Raw genomic sequence first — 15,911 nt, 5'->3', positions numbered from 1 at the left:
TTTAATTAATCTGCTCTCTCCAAGTAAACAACCAAAGGGGAATCAAGACAAAAAAATTCACATACCACTTGGTCATTGTCAAAAAGTTCAATAACCACATTAGGTGGATTTTGTACTACTGTCTGTGGGTCTCCATAGATTTCAATTTCATTAAATATAAGCGTTTGGTCCCACATGGGATTCAGAGTTGCATGGATGATCTCTGTTGTTTTGCTTTGATGGAGGAATGAAACATGAGCATATGGATCTGAAAGACCATACAAAGATGTAGAAAACATAATTAAAAAAATAAAAAAAGCGTGGCCAGATCCTCAGCTGATGGAAATTGGCCCATGTACACCAGATGAAGATCTGGCCCACATTATTTTCCTTCCCTCTTTGTCTCCTCCCAGTTCAAGTCTCTTTACCTCAGTCTATAACAAACACCTATGGATGGTGATAGCAGGCAGCAAACAACCCTATTACAAAGTATAACATCCCACTGTACTGATTAGAAAAATCTTATCCTGCTAGTATTAAAAGCAGTACAATGTAACTCTAAAATGTAATATTCATAGACACCACAGTGAAAGTGTGATAGAAATACCTGGATACATAACTCTCCACCCACTGTAATGAATATGTAACCCTCTGGAGTGGAAGGGTGTTATGTATGAACCTCTGCATGTGAGCTATGAAAACTAATCTGACCTGAACCTTCACTTATTCCTCCATTGAACCTTTCTTGAGGCTTGAAAAGTTTACCATTTTTCCTTCACTTTCACATGCCTGTGTACTTCCTGTTCTAGCTTGAATCAGAAGTTCAAGTGCCTTAACACCATCACCAATAAATAAATAAATGAACAAATAATTTTGTCCTGATTATAAACAAGGAATGTCCAGAAATCTCCTGGGGAGATTTCTAATCCGGTCTTGGGGACCAAATATTGCTTAGCGGAGCTAACCCGGAGGGGAAAAGAAACAGATACAATCCCATTGCCCTGGGTACTTGCCCACCATAACTGTCAAAACTCATCTGTGAATTCCCCATGATGATGGGTATCCCAGTTTTTCCTTTAAAAAGTCTCTTCACTCTGTGTATGTTGCATCATAGCATTAAAACCTATCCTTTCTGTCCAAAGCACTCAAGAGCCATCAAGTCACTGGCGGTCCACACAGGTGAATCCAGTGGCAGAATTTAGGCTGTTACAAGATTGGTAATATTTTTCATGATCAAGCATGCCTGGATTTGAAACTACAACTTGGAGGTGATAGTCTTCATATTTTGTTACTAATTTCCTGAGCCATCTGGTTCCCTCTTCATAGCCCTTCATGATTTACAAATACATCATCTCACACAATGGAATGGTTAACACAGAACTGATGATGAACTTTTAAATTCTCAGTTTGGTTACCGCAGAGTTTGCTCTGTGCACATCTTGAACACCATAATAATGTGTGTAATGATTAAAATGTCCTATGAATCAGAAAATTAGCCTGAAAACTAAAATGAAATTTTGGCTATACTAGACTCCTCTTACAATTACTGATTATATCCTCTATCTAAGCTTCTCCTTGATGCCTCTGTTGATGTACAACTCAATGGACTCATAAATAATACAAAGAGATCATTCTAGTTCTGACTAGTTGCTGAACAATAAATTCTACCAGGCTATTGCACAGATCAAGCTTTGGCCTCAAACATGCTTATTTATGGCAGCTCCCTTCCTCTTGTGAAACAGAACTAAATGATTAAAGTGTTCTAGGCCTACTATTACGTAGACCTCTAAATCACTGGGATCTCTGAAGAAGGTATCTGATGATGGATATTAACATTTCCTGTACAAATTGCCATTACCAAGCACCAGAGGCTATTTTAAAGGTTATCTTTAGGTCAGTTTCAACAGCCTCTAGCTAAGTAACTAATCCAAGTTTTATGTACTTTTATGTAAACCTTCAAACATTATTGCTGTTAAAGTATAAGTTTAGGCATTTAGGTTTATGTGCGTCTGCATCTGAGGTATCTGTCAATTGGGGGGGGGGGGGTTGTTGTAGATCCTTTGTATTTCTTTTTAAGAGCTGCATATTCAAATAAGTCCAAAACAGTGACATATGCTATGTACATAGAAATTGAACTCAGACAACATATGAGAAAACAGCATCACTGCTACAATATACTTCATTCTATGTTTCTATAACAAATTATGGAATGCACTAGATATGTTCAATTAATAATAAAAAGGGAAGAAGAGGAAGAGAGAAGATGGAAACGTGGAAAAACAAACCCCCTGAAAAACCCAGCCCCCCCATCCACAGTGTATTCATTCTATCCCTACCCTGTTAGAAGTTCAAAGTCATGTTTATACAGTATCCCATTCTGTCCACGCAGTGGAATTTTTCATTGCAACTAACAAACATTAAATACTTGAGTACCTCATTAACTATTAGTTTACTCTAGATTACAAAGATACAGACTGATACACACAGGTAGAAATATCTAAGACTTTCCTTATGGATGGAGCTATGATAAAGTCATACAAATGAATACCAGGAGTAAAAGTGATTTGTCTGATCATCATGCTACCATGGATAAACTACTGCAGTTTATAAATCTTTACAATAGATCATGTGGCACTATTGCCTATTAAGGGTAAAACATTTTTAGTTCCTGTACAATTAGGCACTAATGAATACCTTTGTACAAATAAACAAGACTCATGCTTAGTAATAAGGTACATATAATCTGCAATTTCTGTACAAGTCAATATTAGTGCTAACGTAATATAAAACTTTAGATAAGGCAAGAACTTGTTGATACAACAAGCAGATATAGCTTGATTCACCTCTGCTACCCTATGAGGGGTGGGGCAGGGTTACACATTGCATAGTCTTGGGCCAAAAAGGAGAAGCTAGGGCCCAGGAGAGATTCATCCATGGGGAAGTATAAGCGATGTTTGCACAACCTCTCTCCCTATAAGAGAGATGCTGGGAGAGCTGTCAAGGGGGTACTGCTGAATCAATGCATTTCCCAGATGCACTAGCCACCCCTCTTTGTTGGACAGTACTGTGCACTTTGGGGATGTGCTGGCCAGCTCCGGATCCCACTCAGTAAAGTTGTAATTACTGCCATAGGGGCCTACAGCAGGTGAATCAAGCTATCCTATAGCTGAAATAAGCTATTCATTCATTGTAGGGAGTGGGTTTGTTGACTTGAATAGGATTTTTCCATACCTGAAAAGCTGTCTTTGTCTAAAGCAATAAGATTTCTTGCCTGATAGATGTAGCAGCGAAGGTGGTAACTATACACACCTATACAAAATAAACAAAATGAGAGTCCAAATGTAGTGGCTAGAATTAAACGAGTGTGATTCTTTTAATTAGGCTATTTTGCATTTATAAAATAGGCATTCAATGGCTTCTCAAACAAAGAACAAGCAATTTTAGCACCATGTATTAACTTGGTTATTTGTGACCAGTGTACTAGTACTATCAGGCTAATGTATGGGAGCTGCTTCTACAGCCCAGCACAAAGTAGATGAAGATCCGTAGAATGGGATAAAATGGATGCCATTCAGTTTTTTCACTTCTGGCTCTGCAGGAGACTTTAAAAAGTCCTAACAAATTACTCTGTTCAAAAGAGTCTGATTATCAGATGTAACTTCTCATGCACCTGTCTGCAGTTATATGAGATTAGAGGTCAGGATAGGGTGACCAGACAGCAAGTGTGAAAAATCGGGACAGGTGGTGTGTGTGTGGGGGGGGGTAATAGAAACCTATATAAGAAAAAGACCCAAAAATCGGGACTGTCCCTATAAAATCGGGACATCTGGTCACCCTAGGTCAGGACCAACAGTTCTTTCTTCAAGACTTTGAAGGTAGAAGTAGCACTGAAAACTGCAGGATTCACCCCAAAGCAAGCTAGCCCCGAATGTATTTTTGAACATTTTTGAATTCCTCTCTGTCTGCCCCAAATCCAGAATGTTGGTCAATACAGTTCACTGGTTTACTTTGGGCCAAAGCCTGATCCCACGAATTCAATACAAGTGTTGCCATTGATTCAAAAGGGAGCAGGAGCTTATTTAAGCATATTAGACATTTTATTTAAAACAATAAAATTCCATAAAATAGCTTTATTAGCTCAACATCTGAAGATCAGAGGGTAAATAGAAACACAAGTCTGAACTGAAACCTTTTTTTTTTGGCTTGGCTTTTTATTTTCAGCTAAATCCTATTTGAATTCTGAAAACCAGTTAAAGGGCTTGTAAACCAAAGCTCTAGTTCCTTCCTCTGATACTTCCTCCTCTCCCCTCCCCCCCGCCCCAAGTGTATGTTATGCTCAGGACAGGTAATTCTTCATTTTCCACCATTGCTTGGTACAGTAGAATTTAGCAAGCTGCTCCCAGACTTATTTGACTATGTTTAAAAGGAAGGGAGAGGAGACAACTCAGGGGTACCAGTAGACTGTAATAAGAGCATGTGTACAAAGAGATGAGCTGAGAGAGGACTGTTTGGATCTAGATCTGGATTATGTTTAGATTAAGGTTTGAGGCTGAAATGCAGCTCAGTTTTATATTCAGATTTGGCAAGGGTAAATCTGGTTGGCTGCTTTGATTAGGTAGCCAGTGAAACAAGCATTTGGCTCCAAAAGAGTAGAGTGAATGGAGGGTCAATAGCACAACTGTCTATATTGCACTATTACTATCTATCAATCTACTTTAGGTATCTGTAAGGCACCTATCAACATGGGAATTAAGCATCTCTAAATTTTCATATAATTATGAGCTACTAGAGATTATTTGACCCATATTCTTTAATCCAGTTTATTGGTTTTGGTCCTGTTCACTCAAATATTTTTATTAACTTTTCTCCTGATAGGATTTATATTTAGATCTTCAAATGATGGAAACAGACAAAGTTGAACATTATTAGCTGTATTATGCATTGTTTGTCTTCCAGTAGCCACTCTAGGCCCCAATCAAGGATCTGACCATCATTGTGCTAGGAGACGTACGAGCATATAGTTAAAATACAGACACTGTCCCATACAATTTACAATCTTGGTTAGTAACAAGATGCACAAGTGGATGCGACACGTATGCTGGTGGGGTGTGGGGGAAGGAGGATGGGGTAACAATGTGGTTCACTACCTGGCTACTGATTATCAGTGATCGGTACACATACAACAGAAGAAAGTCATTAAGCAGGGATCTGGCAAAAACCTACTGTCAAAACTGCAGGAAACAATTGGAGTGTTGGCACCAAATACACGTGTGGCAGACTCCTTGGCTTTTTCCGAGCTCTTTGCCTCTTCTTCATCAAGGCTAGTGTCTGCTCCCTAAAATCATATACAAAACCAAGTTCACTGACATTTACATATACAGAAATAACCTGATCTTTATGTTACTGGCTTCTTATGTACACACTGGGCTTCATTCGCTCTTGTTGGGGCAAGAAGAGGTGCAAATTGTACTTCCCTGAACAAATGAAGCCTAGTGTACTGCAGAAGAAGTTCATGCTTGGCTGCAGGCAAAGGTGTTTGCTCTGCCACTCTCCTTTGGGAAGACAATTTTTAAGTTGCAGTCAGAGCGCTATAGAAATCAGTCTGGTAGTCATATCCACTTCCTGGCCAATGCTGCCTGATTTGGGGGGGTAAACTGGCCACTTGCAAGCAGGGCAGATGAGAAGGAGGGAAAAGAGGGAACAATTGTTTTGGAGGCCTGAGCTCGGGGGACCCCAAAATGTATAATGTCTGTGTAAATAAAGTGAAATGGGAGGAGCTGGAATGCCAGTGAACATGATGTACCAGGGACCCCCATTTCTCTCGATGAGCCTGCCTGCAAGCACCCTACCCTGGCCACCAACCTCCTTTAGAGAGCTATTCTGTTGCTGGGGGCGTTATCCCCCCAGTTACACTGGCACAAGCTGTGTCTAGCCCAATATTTATTAGTTAATAAAGGTTAAAAGGAACAGACACTAAAAAGCAAATTTTCAAAACTCCATGGGAGTCAGGCCCCGGGGAAGTGGAGGAAAGAAAATAGATATTATAAACTAGACGCCTGTTATTTGCTGCTTATGATGCAAAACAAGAAAAAAAAATGTAGAGCCACTGCCACAAACTGGATTTTCCCTAGTATGATGCCACCATACTTTCTGTATCCAATATCCTAGTAAAATATATTACTTTTTCACACTATGTTCTTTATACGATTCCCTAGTTAATGCCTTAGCATATACAATGTATCCTTTCATAAACCTATGGAATAATTACATTGTGATGATCTATTAGTGACCATATAGATATCTTTCTATCTCCCCCCCCCGCCCCCGCCAATTGTTTGTTTGCCTCTAGATGCAAATATCCAGCAGAGGCAATGACTGCCCAAACCTATTACTGACACAGTTACTCTTTATGCATTTAATTTATACCCTTGAGCAGCTTTACTATAGTTGGATCAGCTCCTTTGCTTTTCCAGGTGGGTGGGTCACCTCGGGGTTCAGTTTCTGCTGCCAAGTCTCATAACATGCTAACAGATAAATAATTCTAGGAGTCAAAGAATATACGTATTATGCAGGAGGTCAGACAATATGATCATAATGGTCCCTTCTGGCCTTGAATCCTATGAATGCCTCAGTCACACAGCAATTTAATGGTTATAAAGCATCTCATGCAGTAGCTTGCTGTATTTAATAACAGTAATTTTAAAACTTATTTTCCTGTTAATTAAACAATTACTGCTGTGATTTTACTACTTACAAGAGCACCTTCAAGTTTAAAGATAGCTGCTGCACCATGTGTGTCTGAAGGAGCCATTTTTCTCCTCCAGCGTCTACGGCGGAATGTATCAGAACTGCGTGGTTTCCAGTGAAACTTCCAGCCAATCAAAGATGCATATTCCCATCCTTCTTTATCTTCATAGGATGCCATTACCTAGGAGACATCAGAATAAATACAAACCATCCACACTATACTTACATAAATGTCATAAAAAGTCTGCAATAGTTACAACAAAAACAATCAACCCTTTTCAAAATAAACTCTAAGTGAAAGACAAAGACACTATTCTACAGCAGGAAAGGGAAACTGACTGCATGTCAAATAAAGTTGTTTTAAAATATTTTTCTGTGGGTAGAAACAGAATGTTGTTCTGCACTCAGACTTATCTGTGAGATTCATTTCAAACACATTTACCTCTAAAATCATGTATTATGTGTAAGAAATAGAAACCCTTAACTACAGTTCTAATCTGCTCCTTTTACCTTTACTCCTGTTGCTTGGCTTGGATCCTTTTTGCGTTTTCGCACCAGTCTTCGCCGTCTGTGTATATGATACATTTTCTCTGCAGCAACCCAGGACTTTGGCTTATTGTCGGGAGGAATTGTAATTCCATATTCCCACCCTAGAACAGGATTTGTTAGTTATCTTTCAGATAAACAGTGTGAGTTATAAACAAGAGGAGTTTGGGTTCTGCAGATGGTCAAGTTTCATTGGAAATAAAATAAAAATTCATAAGGGACTATTTTAGTATTGCCAACCCTAAACATTTAAAAGTCATGGGTCATGTCACAAAAAAAAATCAATATTTTGACTTTAAAATCATGAGATTTTATTTTTTAAAAAGATATTTGGAGTTCTTTTTATTTACTTACTGGATTTTGAGACTTTAGGGCGCATTGGGGTCATATTTGCATTCTTTACAATGGGGAGGGCTAGAAACTTACTTTTTATTTTAAATGGAAGCTGGAATTCAAACATAATCACATGACCTCAGGTTTTAAGAGACACCCCCCCCCCAATTATTGTGAGAAACATGAAAAAAATCACAAGATTTGGCAACACTGCTTTTTATATTTCCACTGTACAGAATTGGAATTCAACAGCCAGAATTCTGGGGTCCAGATTTTTATGTAGTCTGACTTTTTGCTGTGGAAGGTATTGTGACCTCATGTACTGAGACTTAACCTTAACACAGATGGCAAAACTACATAGGAGGAGTAAGAAAACTTAGATTCCAATGATGCCAAACAGCCAGTTGTTTCACTGGACTTTAAAAAAAAGAAAATAGCTATCCGAGAGTCTTCGGTTCTTTAGAATTCATCTAAATTCATGATAGTACTGCAGACTTCTGGGCTTCAGATACTCTTCTCTTAAAACTGTCCCTTCTACTTTCCCAAGACCCTTGTTTCTTGAACTATTATAGAAATGTTTCATAGATTCCTTGTTTACTGGCAGGCTTTGAAGTCAAATATTTCCCCCAAACATCCCTATAGTATCCTAACAATCATCTCGTTACATGGTTTACACCACACCGACACCCTCTTGAACCATTTGCTGCTGGATCAATGGATCCATCTTGTATTTGGATCAATTATGAGCAGGTGGAAATAAGAGCAGTTCTAGTAACAAAGAGTCTCTCTTTACTGTGCTTGCGAATTTCTAAAGTTCATAAGACCAGTGGTCCATTTAATCTAGTATCCTGTCTCAGACAGTGGCCAGTACCAGGCGCTTCATAGAAAGGCACAGGAAACCCCATCATTGACAGCTTTATTACCAGCCCATGACGTAAGTTTCTTCCTAACCCTTTTCAGTCAGAGTTGGGTTATGCCCAGAAGATTGAGGCTTTATTTTCCTTTTAATATAACTGTGGATATTCTCATTGCCTATATAAATATCTCATTATCTATATCAGTCCTTTTTAAAATCCTACTAACCTTTGGCCTCAGTGGTATCTGAGTGCTTAACAACTTAAGCAAGACACAAAAAAGTACATCACCTTGGATTCTGCTTGATGAAATGTGATTACATACACAGGAGACAACCTATGAAACTTCACCTACTGTGCAAAATGGTGGTGCCTGTGATCCAAGGGAGGCCAGATTTTTTTGTTACTGGTACTTTGCATAATGTCATGGCAAATTCATGTCCTACTATGGGATGCTGCATAATGTAGTGTGGTTTTTTTTGTACTGATGATAGACTGGTGAGTAAAAGTAGGGTAAAAATGGGAATAGATATAGGTAGTGGGCATTTTTAATTGTGGATTCCTTTTGTAACTGGTACCAGTTTGCTGGGTACATGGTCCCTCAAGTGTAAATATTGGCATTAAGATGAAATAGATAATAATGAACTACTTGAAGCATGTGGCTTTGTCTACACTAGATTCTTCATTAAAATTTCCCCTATTGCTACCACTAATGCATCTTCACTGCTGGGAGCCCTAGACTAGATTGGCCATTGGCATTTTAATCACAGTGTCTTCGGACCCTCTTCAGAGAAATCCCCCAAAGGCCAGTAGGGGGTTGATGTAGGTCCTGCAGTGTAGATCCCTAGACCCACTATGCACTCTCTGTTGGATCCAGGGGAATGGTAGCTGAGTCCTTTTTCTGCACAGGAAGAGGAGAAATATGCATGGGGGTCTCCTTAGTATGTCAGTCTTGAGGGTAGAATCGGACACCCTGTTATTTCAGCCCATAGATTTCCCAGGTGGAAATATTCAACCATTACGTTATATTTTAACGCTGATGGCAGTTTTGCCTGAGTAGAGAATGCAGTATCATTCCTTTGGACTGCTATCTGGCATTTTATCCCTTCAGCCTATTGCTCTGCATTCTCCAAAGGAACACACAAATGAAGAACCACCAGTTTTCAGGCAAACCACCAAAACTTAAAAATAAATGCACATGTGATTCCAGGTGGAAAGGGGGCGTATGACTGTGGTCCTACTGGCTTAAATAAGTATAACACGCGCTCAGTCTCTCATGCACCTGCAGAGTATTTCACTCAACACCAGCCTACATCATTATCATCATTATGGAATTGACCAGAGATCCCAATCAAGATGGGAACCCCATTGGGATAAGCACTGTACAAACATCCAGGAAGAGCTGGTTCCTGCCCCAAACAAATTACAATCTAATATAAAACAATAAGATGAGTGTAACAAACAACTGGAGTATGAGGGTAACAGTTTTATAACTGTGTGCTTACATAGCTATCCAAAACTTGATGGTCCTAAATCAGAACGTTTTTTTAAAATTCTGAAACAACAGCTAGATTCTCCATAAGTTAAGGTTGCAGCCGAGTTTCTATTTAAAGCCACATTCTGCCTCTTCTTTAAGTTCTACCATGCACAAAAACCAAATCAGCCTTGAAATAGAAAAACTTCCCAGAAATCACTGATGTTCCCCTACCTAGTTACTAACATGCTCTTGGTTACTTGTATTTCAAAATATTGTAGTGAGACATAACCTGTTGAAAGTTTTGGAATACATTATTCTATCTGATTGACTGTGAAGAGTTTGTCCTAATAAGTATACTATAAACAGTTAATCTTACCTTTCTCATCCACCGCTCGATTTATATCATATATCCAAGCATCATCCTCCCAGATCCATCCAGGGGGACAGGTAATCTCACCAGGTGGTGCAGCTTTTTCTCCATTCTTTCAGGTAGAAAAAAACCAAAGGGTTATTATGTAAAAAATGCACATGTAGCATAACCATATTGTAAGGCTGTATAGGAAGTTGGTTTGATGGGCTCAAACCACCCACCCTCAGCTTCAACTCAGGATGAAGCAAATATTTTTGTAATAAATAGCTGGTGAAACATCACTGTATTCTTCTGTACTAACTTGTTTTAGGACACATTTTCCTAAAGTCAAAATAAAATGTTAGACATTTCAAAAGATCATCATGCTATGAAAAATTAGGAAAAGGGGGAGCAAAATAGCTCACAGCTAAGCAGAACTCTTGTAACCAGAATTTTAAACAATGAAAAGTATTAATTTATAAGAATCTGACCACATCTGTGTAGGGCTCCTCAGCTGCTTTCCATTCTCCTCCAGGATAACGACTCTCATTTTGGTACACTTCATCTGTAAACTCACTATGACCTGCATCAGCTTCAGTCAGCAAACTGTGAAGTCAAAGCAAATATATTAGCAAAGCATATCGTTAAACTGCAATTACTGAATAGAACTACTGTGGAGTGTGTGCACATGTGCGTGCATACAAAAAATTATCACCATTCTCCAATGAATGGCTGAGTAATTCTGAGTCTATGTGCCAAAAGCCCTATTGCTATTAGCTAATGGAGATTTTTCTTCAGCCGCAGTGGCAGAGGCCTGTGCTTTTGGAGTTTTTATTGCACTGTCACTGTAAAGTTCCAACTGTCCATAGTGTGCAGTATAGACCACATAAAGACTTCTTTTCCTAGAATTTCCCACAATTGCTATCCAGACCTGCTTTGAACGCTCTCAAAAAGTGTATATATGTAAATATATAAAATACGAATGCATATCCTATGAGAACACACATTTCATATGTACACATATAAAATATAAACAATTCTCACATCAGAGTTTTCTTTCACCTTTTCTTCAAGTCTTTCGATGTAAATCATAGGTATTCTTATTCCGTGTAAATCATAGGTATTTTTCAAGCCTATTTTGTCCATTTACACTGCACTAAGTACAATAGTGCTGGATCACTGTTATAGTTTAATGATTGACAGTCGTAACATGAAAAAAAATCAACATTTCCCTGAAGACTACCTACGAGCTACACATGACTACACATAAGCTAACTTAGCCTAAGGAGGGGAAAGGCAATTAAATGAGCTGCCAGCTGATTCTTTTGTCGCAGCTAGTTTATTTGTTCATTAAAATGTTGCTGAAATGCATCCAATATCAAACTTTTTCATCCACATTACAGTACTGAAGTTTCCCAATTTTTCAAAAAAAATGTTAGCTGTCCTGTGAATTTGGACTAACTTGACTTTTCTCCACCTCCTAGGTGTGACTGAGTTTAAAAAGAAAGTCAAATATTTTACTGATATTTTTTTTTAAACTATAAATATGATAATTAAAAGATTACTAATTATTTCAGATAAAATACATTTCTCCAGTTTTAATTGCCTGGCAGATTCGATTTCAGAAAGAGCAGAAATCTGTTTTGTAATGCCATCTACTGGTCAAATAAAGTTGTGTGGGTTATTTTCTGTCTAGTGGAAGAGATCATTGTATTTATAATTGTATTTATTTCATATTTTTACAAGAGGCTTTTCTCCTTTATCAGCTGAACTGTTCTCAAATGTATACTTATTGCTTTTCTGCATGTCATAGACCATCAATTGAAAAAATTAATCTTGAAAATCATGAAGATTTAATTGCTAAATTTTAAGAAGGACTCAACAGCCGGTCTCTTCCTGTTGTGCAGTGGCAGTCCTATGCATGCTCAATGCCAGAACACAAGAGGAAAATACAGAGGTGAAATTCTTGGTCCTACTGAAATCAATGGGAATTTTTGGGCCAGAATTTCACCACTAGTAACTATTACAGTTTAATCCATTCTATCTCTGTGTATGTGAACATGCACTGTTATTAGGCTGCATCCCTTCAAAAAGCAAAATAAATAAATCAAAATTAAAAGCCCCATTGGATGATCTCCCCATCTAGATGATGATTTGTACAGTGTGTGGATATGATGTGAACTGGATATTTATAATGGACTCCACTGTAAGCTGAAATCGGAAGACGCTTTTGTTAAACAGACAGCCACCTGATCTATCTTAGGTACTTATATGGCCACCTCGCTGTAGTAATCTGAGCCCCCCACAGTCCGCAGTGTATCCTTAGCGTTCTCTCAACACCTCAGTTGTACCTCCACGTTACAGATGGAGAACAGAGGCACAGAGAGTTTAAGTGACTTGCCCATGGTCACACAGCAAGTCTATTGCAGAGCAGGGAATTGAAAAATTGCACCAAGGTCTTTAGTTTCCCAGGCTAGTCCCCTAATCACTGAAAATCCTTTTTACATGTTCACAGCAGTAGGTTCATCCTTCCTTCTAATGATGTAAACACGAATTGTACTGTTATTAAATAGCTTTTACCGATTGGCTAACTTACTCTCCTTCTACGAAAATTCTGTTTAAAACCTGCCCAACCCCACTTAAACCCAAGAGATGAATTTATTCTATACATTCTGAAAATATCTAGGAAACATTGCAAACCCCTTATTGCTATTTGATTGTGTAGGAATCAGAAATCTGACCTTCTTTCAGGATCAACCATCCATTCTCCTTCCCACTCCCAGCCCTTTGGGGGCAAAAAGAACTCTCTTTTCAATTTAATTTTTCCTGTGACATCAGAAAACTTGTGGCGACCAACTAGTCCTGAGGTGCCCCACTTTCCAAACATAAGAGCCTGATTTTCATACTGTTTGAGAGAGAAGAATAAAAGAGCACTTTAGGGTCAAAAGAAAAGCTCTTAGGAAAATATAAGCATATATTTATGTAATCATTACAACTCAAACATTCTACTATATGTGGCCCATATCTGAAATCAAAGGACCAAGCTATCAGATAGAAAGTACGGGTAAGCTAGTCTTATAAACACCATTTATGGTGCACCATTTAAACAGAGATGGGTCACACTGATTTACCAAACCCAGACAAGTAGGTCAATCAGACAAAATATTTGTTCCTTCAGACAGCTGGGCACCACTTTATTTCATGTCATTACTAACCTCCCAAAGTGGCACTTAGAATAATGATATCAGAACTAGTGACTGGCAGAAGCTAAAGATGGTGCTTCAGAACATGATGTTAAAAAGTTTGTCTCAAATACAACTTTTCATATAACTAATAGCATCCTTTTCATGCTTGAGGGACTGCTCTTAGTAAATCCATTGGAGGGCCATATTTTCATACTGTTTCATACTCCAATCAGAAACAAGTAGGAGTGCTGTCTCCTCTATATCTGCTGTCTCCAGCTCCTACCACATTTCCTCCTCACCCCTACTCTGCCACTGACAACTTCAATGATCCCTTCATCTCTTCCTCCTACCCTCATCTCAGTGCCTCTTCAATGCTGCCCTGTCTGCAGTGAATCCCCTCCCAACCTACATCCTCTCTTCATTCAAATCCTATAAACTTACTGCTTCCATGCTGCCTACAAGAGACAGCTTTAACTTTTTAGTAAATACATTTCCATTTTAATGAGAACATGTATCATAAATTAATCACTGCATGATCTTGTTAGTGTAAACCTTGTCCTTCTCCATGAACCCATGAGTCGCATGTAAAATCGGATTATAAATTGATCAGGGCAGGCATGATAGGACTGATTCTGATCTTACACTAGTTTCACATGCTCATGCTTCCATTGTCTTTAATGGAATTATTCTTGATTTACACTGCTGTATGTTGAATCAAAATTTGATCCCAGATTGGTTTTGGTTTTGGGCTTTTTAACCCCTTCCTCCTGTAAAATTCCTGGAAAATGTTTGGATTACTGTACAAATAGTATCAGAGGGGTAGCCATGTTAGTCTGAATCTGTAAAAAGCAACAGAGGGTCCTGTGGCACCTTTAAGACTAACTGTTAGTCTTAAAGGTGCCACAGGACCCTCTGTTGCTTTGTACAAATAGTAAAAACTTTGTCCCATAATGATTTGTATTTTATACGTGAGAAATCATGGATTTTGACATTCATTTTCTATTTTAAATTATTTCACTACAGGTGCCAGAGTAATGCCAACTCAACTAACTGTAGGGAAGATGGCTACACAGGCTACTGTCATGATGTCATATGAGCATATCATGTCATATCAGCAACTATATAGATGTTGGTGTCCATTACTAGTTCAGCACATTGTAGCCATTAGTAGGAAGTGAACGAAAAGGATGCCTGAAGCTTATCATTAACAGAAGAATAAAATTGTTTCTTGGATTAGTCTAGATTCATCTGATATTTTGGTCTCTACGATTACAGCATACCAAGAAGGCTATTTTAAATATTATCCACCTAATTTTCACCATCCCATTACACATGGTAACTCTTAACACTACAGTGTTATGGTATATTCTCTTGTAATTGGAATTTGCTGAGTTTGCCTCAATTTTTCTGTAGTGTTTGTTTCAGTGAATCTTTCTGCTCGTGTGGAACCATTATTAACCAATACAGCCTATGCTCATCTATTCTTTGCTCAGATATGAACAAGCAATTAAAGTAGAAAGGTTCTTCACATAGCAACATGCTATGGGCCAGGTTTTAATCTTAATTATTCCAATATAAATCTAGAATCACTGTACTGAAGTCAGTGGAGTTGCTCCAGATTTACAAGATCAGAATCTAGTTTTATGAGTATGTCAGAGACATCATCTGGAAGAGATGTTGGGTTTGATTCTCCACTACCTTGAACCTAATCTAGTCATTTATATCTATGCAAAATGAGTGTAAAATGACACCAGTAATTCATGTCAGAATTTCAGTACATTCCAGAGTAAGTGACAAAGTTTCATGTAAGAGTAATATATTTAACATTAGGAGGCATACCATTTCTGCAAAAACACTGAATGTTCCTTCTGCAAAGCTATTAAACTTCTTTTCAACTGCAGTCAACCCAAGCCAAATGTTAACTCGCAACTGCACTGGAATTTTGGCACCTTTGTTCTTGTCCTGTGGGTACTGGAATATGTAAAAAGAATAGTTATCCTCTGTTACCATAGTAGACAGTAAATGTAGGTTCTGAATAAATGTACATAAAGCTCAGACATATCAAAAATAATACATGGCTTAGCCAAATACTCCTGCACTGCAGTTTCCTGCTTCAGCGGTTACTTCAAAATGTCTTTATCAGCAAAACCCCTATTGCTTGACAGATATTACCAGAAAACATCCTAAAAGTAGAACCCCACCCTTGATTTACTGGCATGTAAGAGCTAAACATAGGAAGATTGCTGCTTAACTTCTTTCCCGTGTTTCCTTTCCAAAGTCTCACACACTAATGTGTTTGCCTCTGCCCAGTACTGAGAACAATTATAACTTCATAATTCAGCGTTAGTATTAGTATTTCTTTGTCACAAGAGGCTTGAAATGCAGAGGTCAGAAAGAATGTTTCACTCAAATAGGAGGTAAGGGCTATACACAGTACACAG

General features: G+C 38.3%; 1 protein-coding gene across 2 annotated transcripts in view; it reads right to left on the bottom strand.

Annotated features, from left to right (window-relative positions):
• MYOF (myoferlin) overlaps positions 1–15,911 on the bottom strand; it is a 105,758-nt gene that overhangs the window by 25,057 nt on the left and 64,790 nt on the right. For both annotated transcript variants that reach the window (XM_008163270.4, XM_042856811.2), the window contains 9 exons: positions 15,310–15,441; positions 13,027–13,190; positions 10,777–10,891; positions 10,313–10,418; positions 7,237–7,376; positions 6,734–6,907; positions 5,203–5,314; positions 3,211–3,288; positions 66–247 (listed from right to left, as the gene is read on the bottom strand). In XM_008163270.4, the coding sequence (XP_008161492.2) occupies positions 66–247; positions 3,211–3,288; positions 5,203–5,314; positions 6,734–6,907; positions 7,237–7,376; positions 10,313–10,418; positions 10,777–10,891; positions 13,027–13,190; positions 15,310–15,441 (1,203 nt within the window). The remainder of the gene's footprint in view (positions 1–65; positions 248–3,210; positions 3,289–5,202; positions 5,315–6,733; positions 6,908–7,236; positions 7,377–10,312; positions 10,419–10,776; positions 10,892–13,026; positions 13,191–15,309; positions 15,442–15,911) is intronic.

This window comes from Chrysemys picta, chromosome 7 (assembly GCF_011386835.1).
Source record: "Chrysemys picta bellii isolate R12L10 chromosome 7, ASM1138683v2, whole genome shotgun sequence".
NCBI lineage: Eukaryota > Metazoa > Chordata > Testudines > Emydidae > Chrysemys > Chrysemys picta.
The sequence above is the reverse complement of the archived record's forward strand: the minus strand, read 5'-3'. Positions and strand labels throughout refer to the sequence as shown.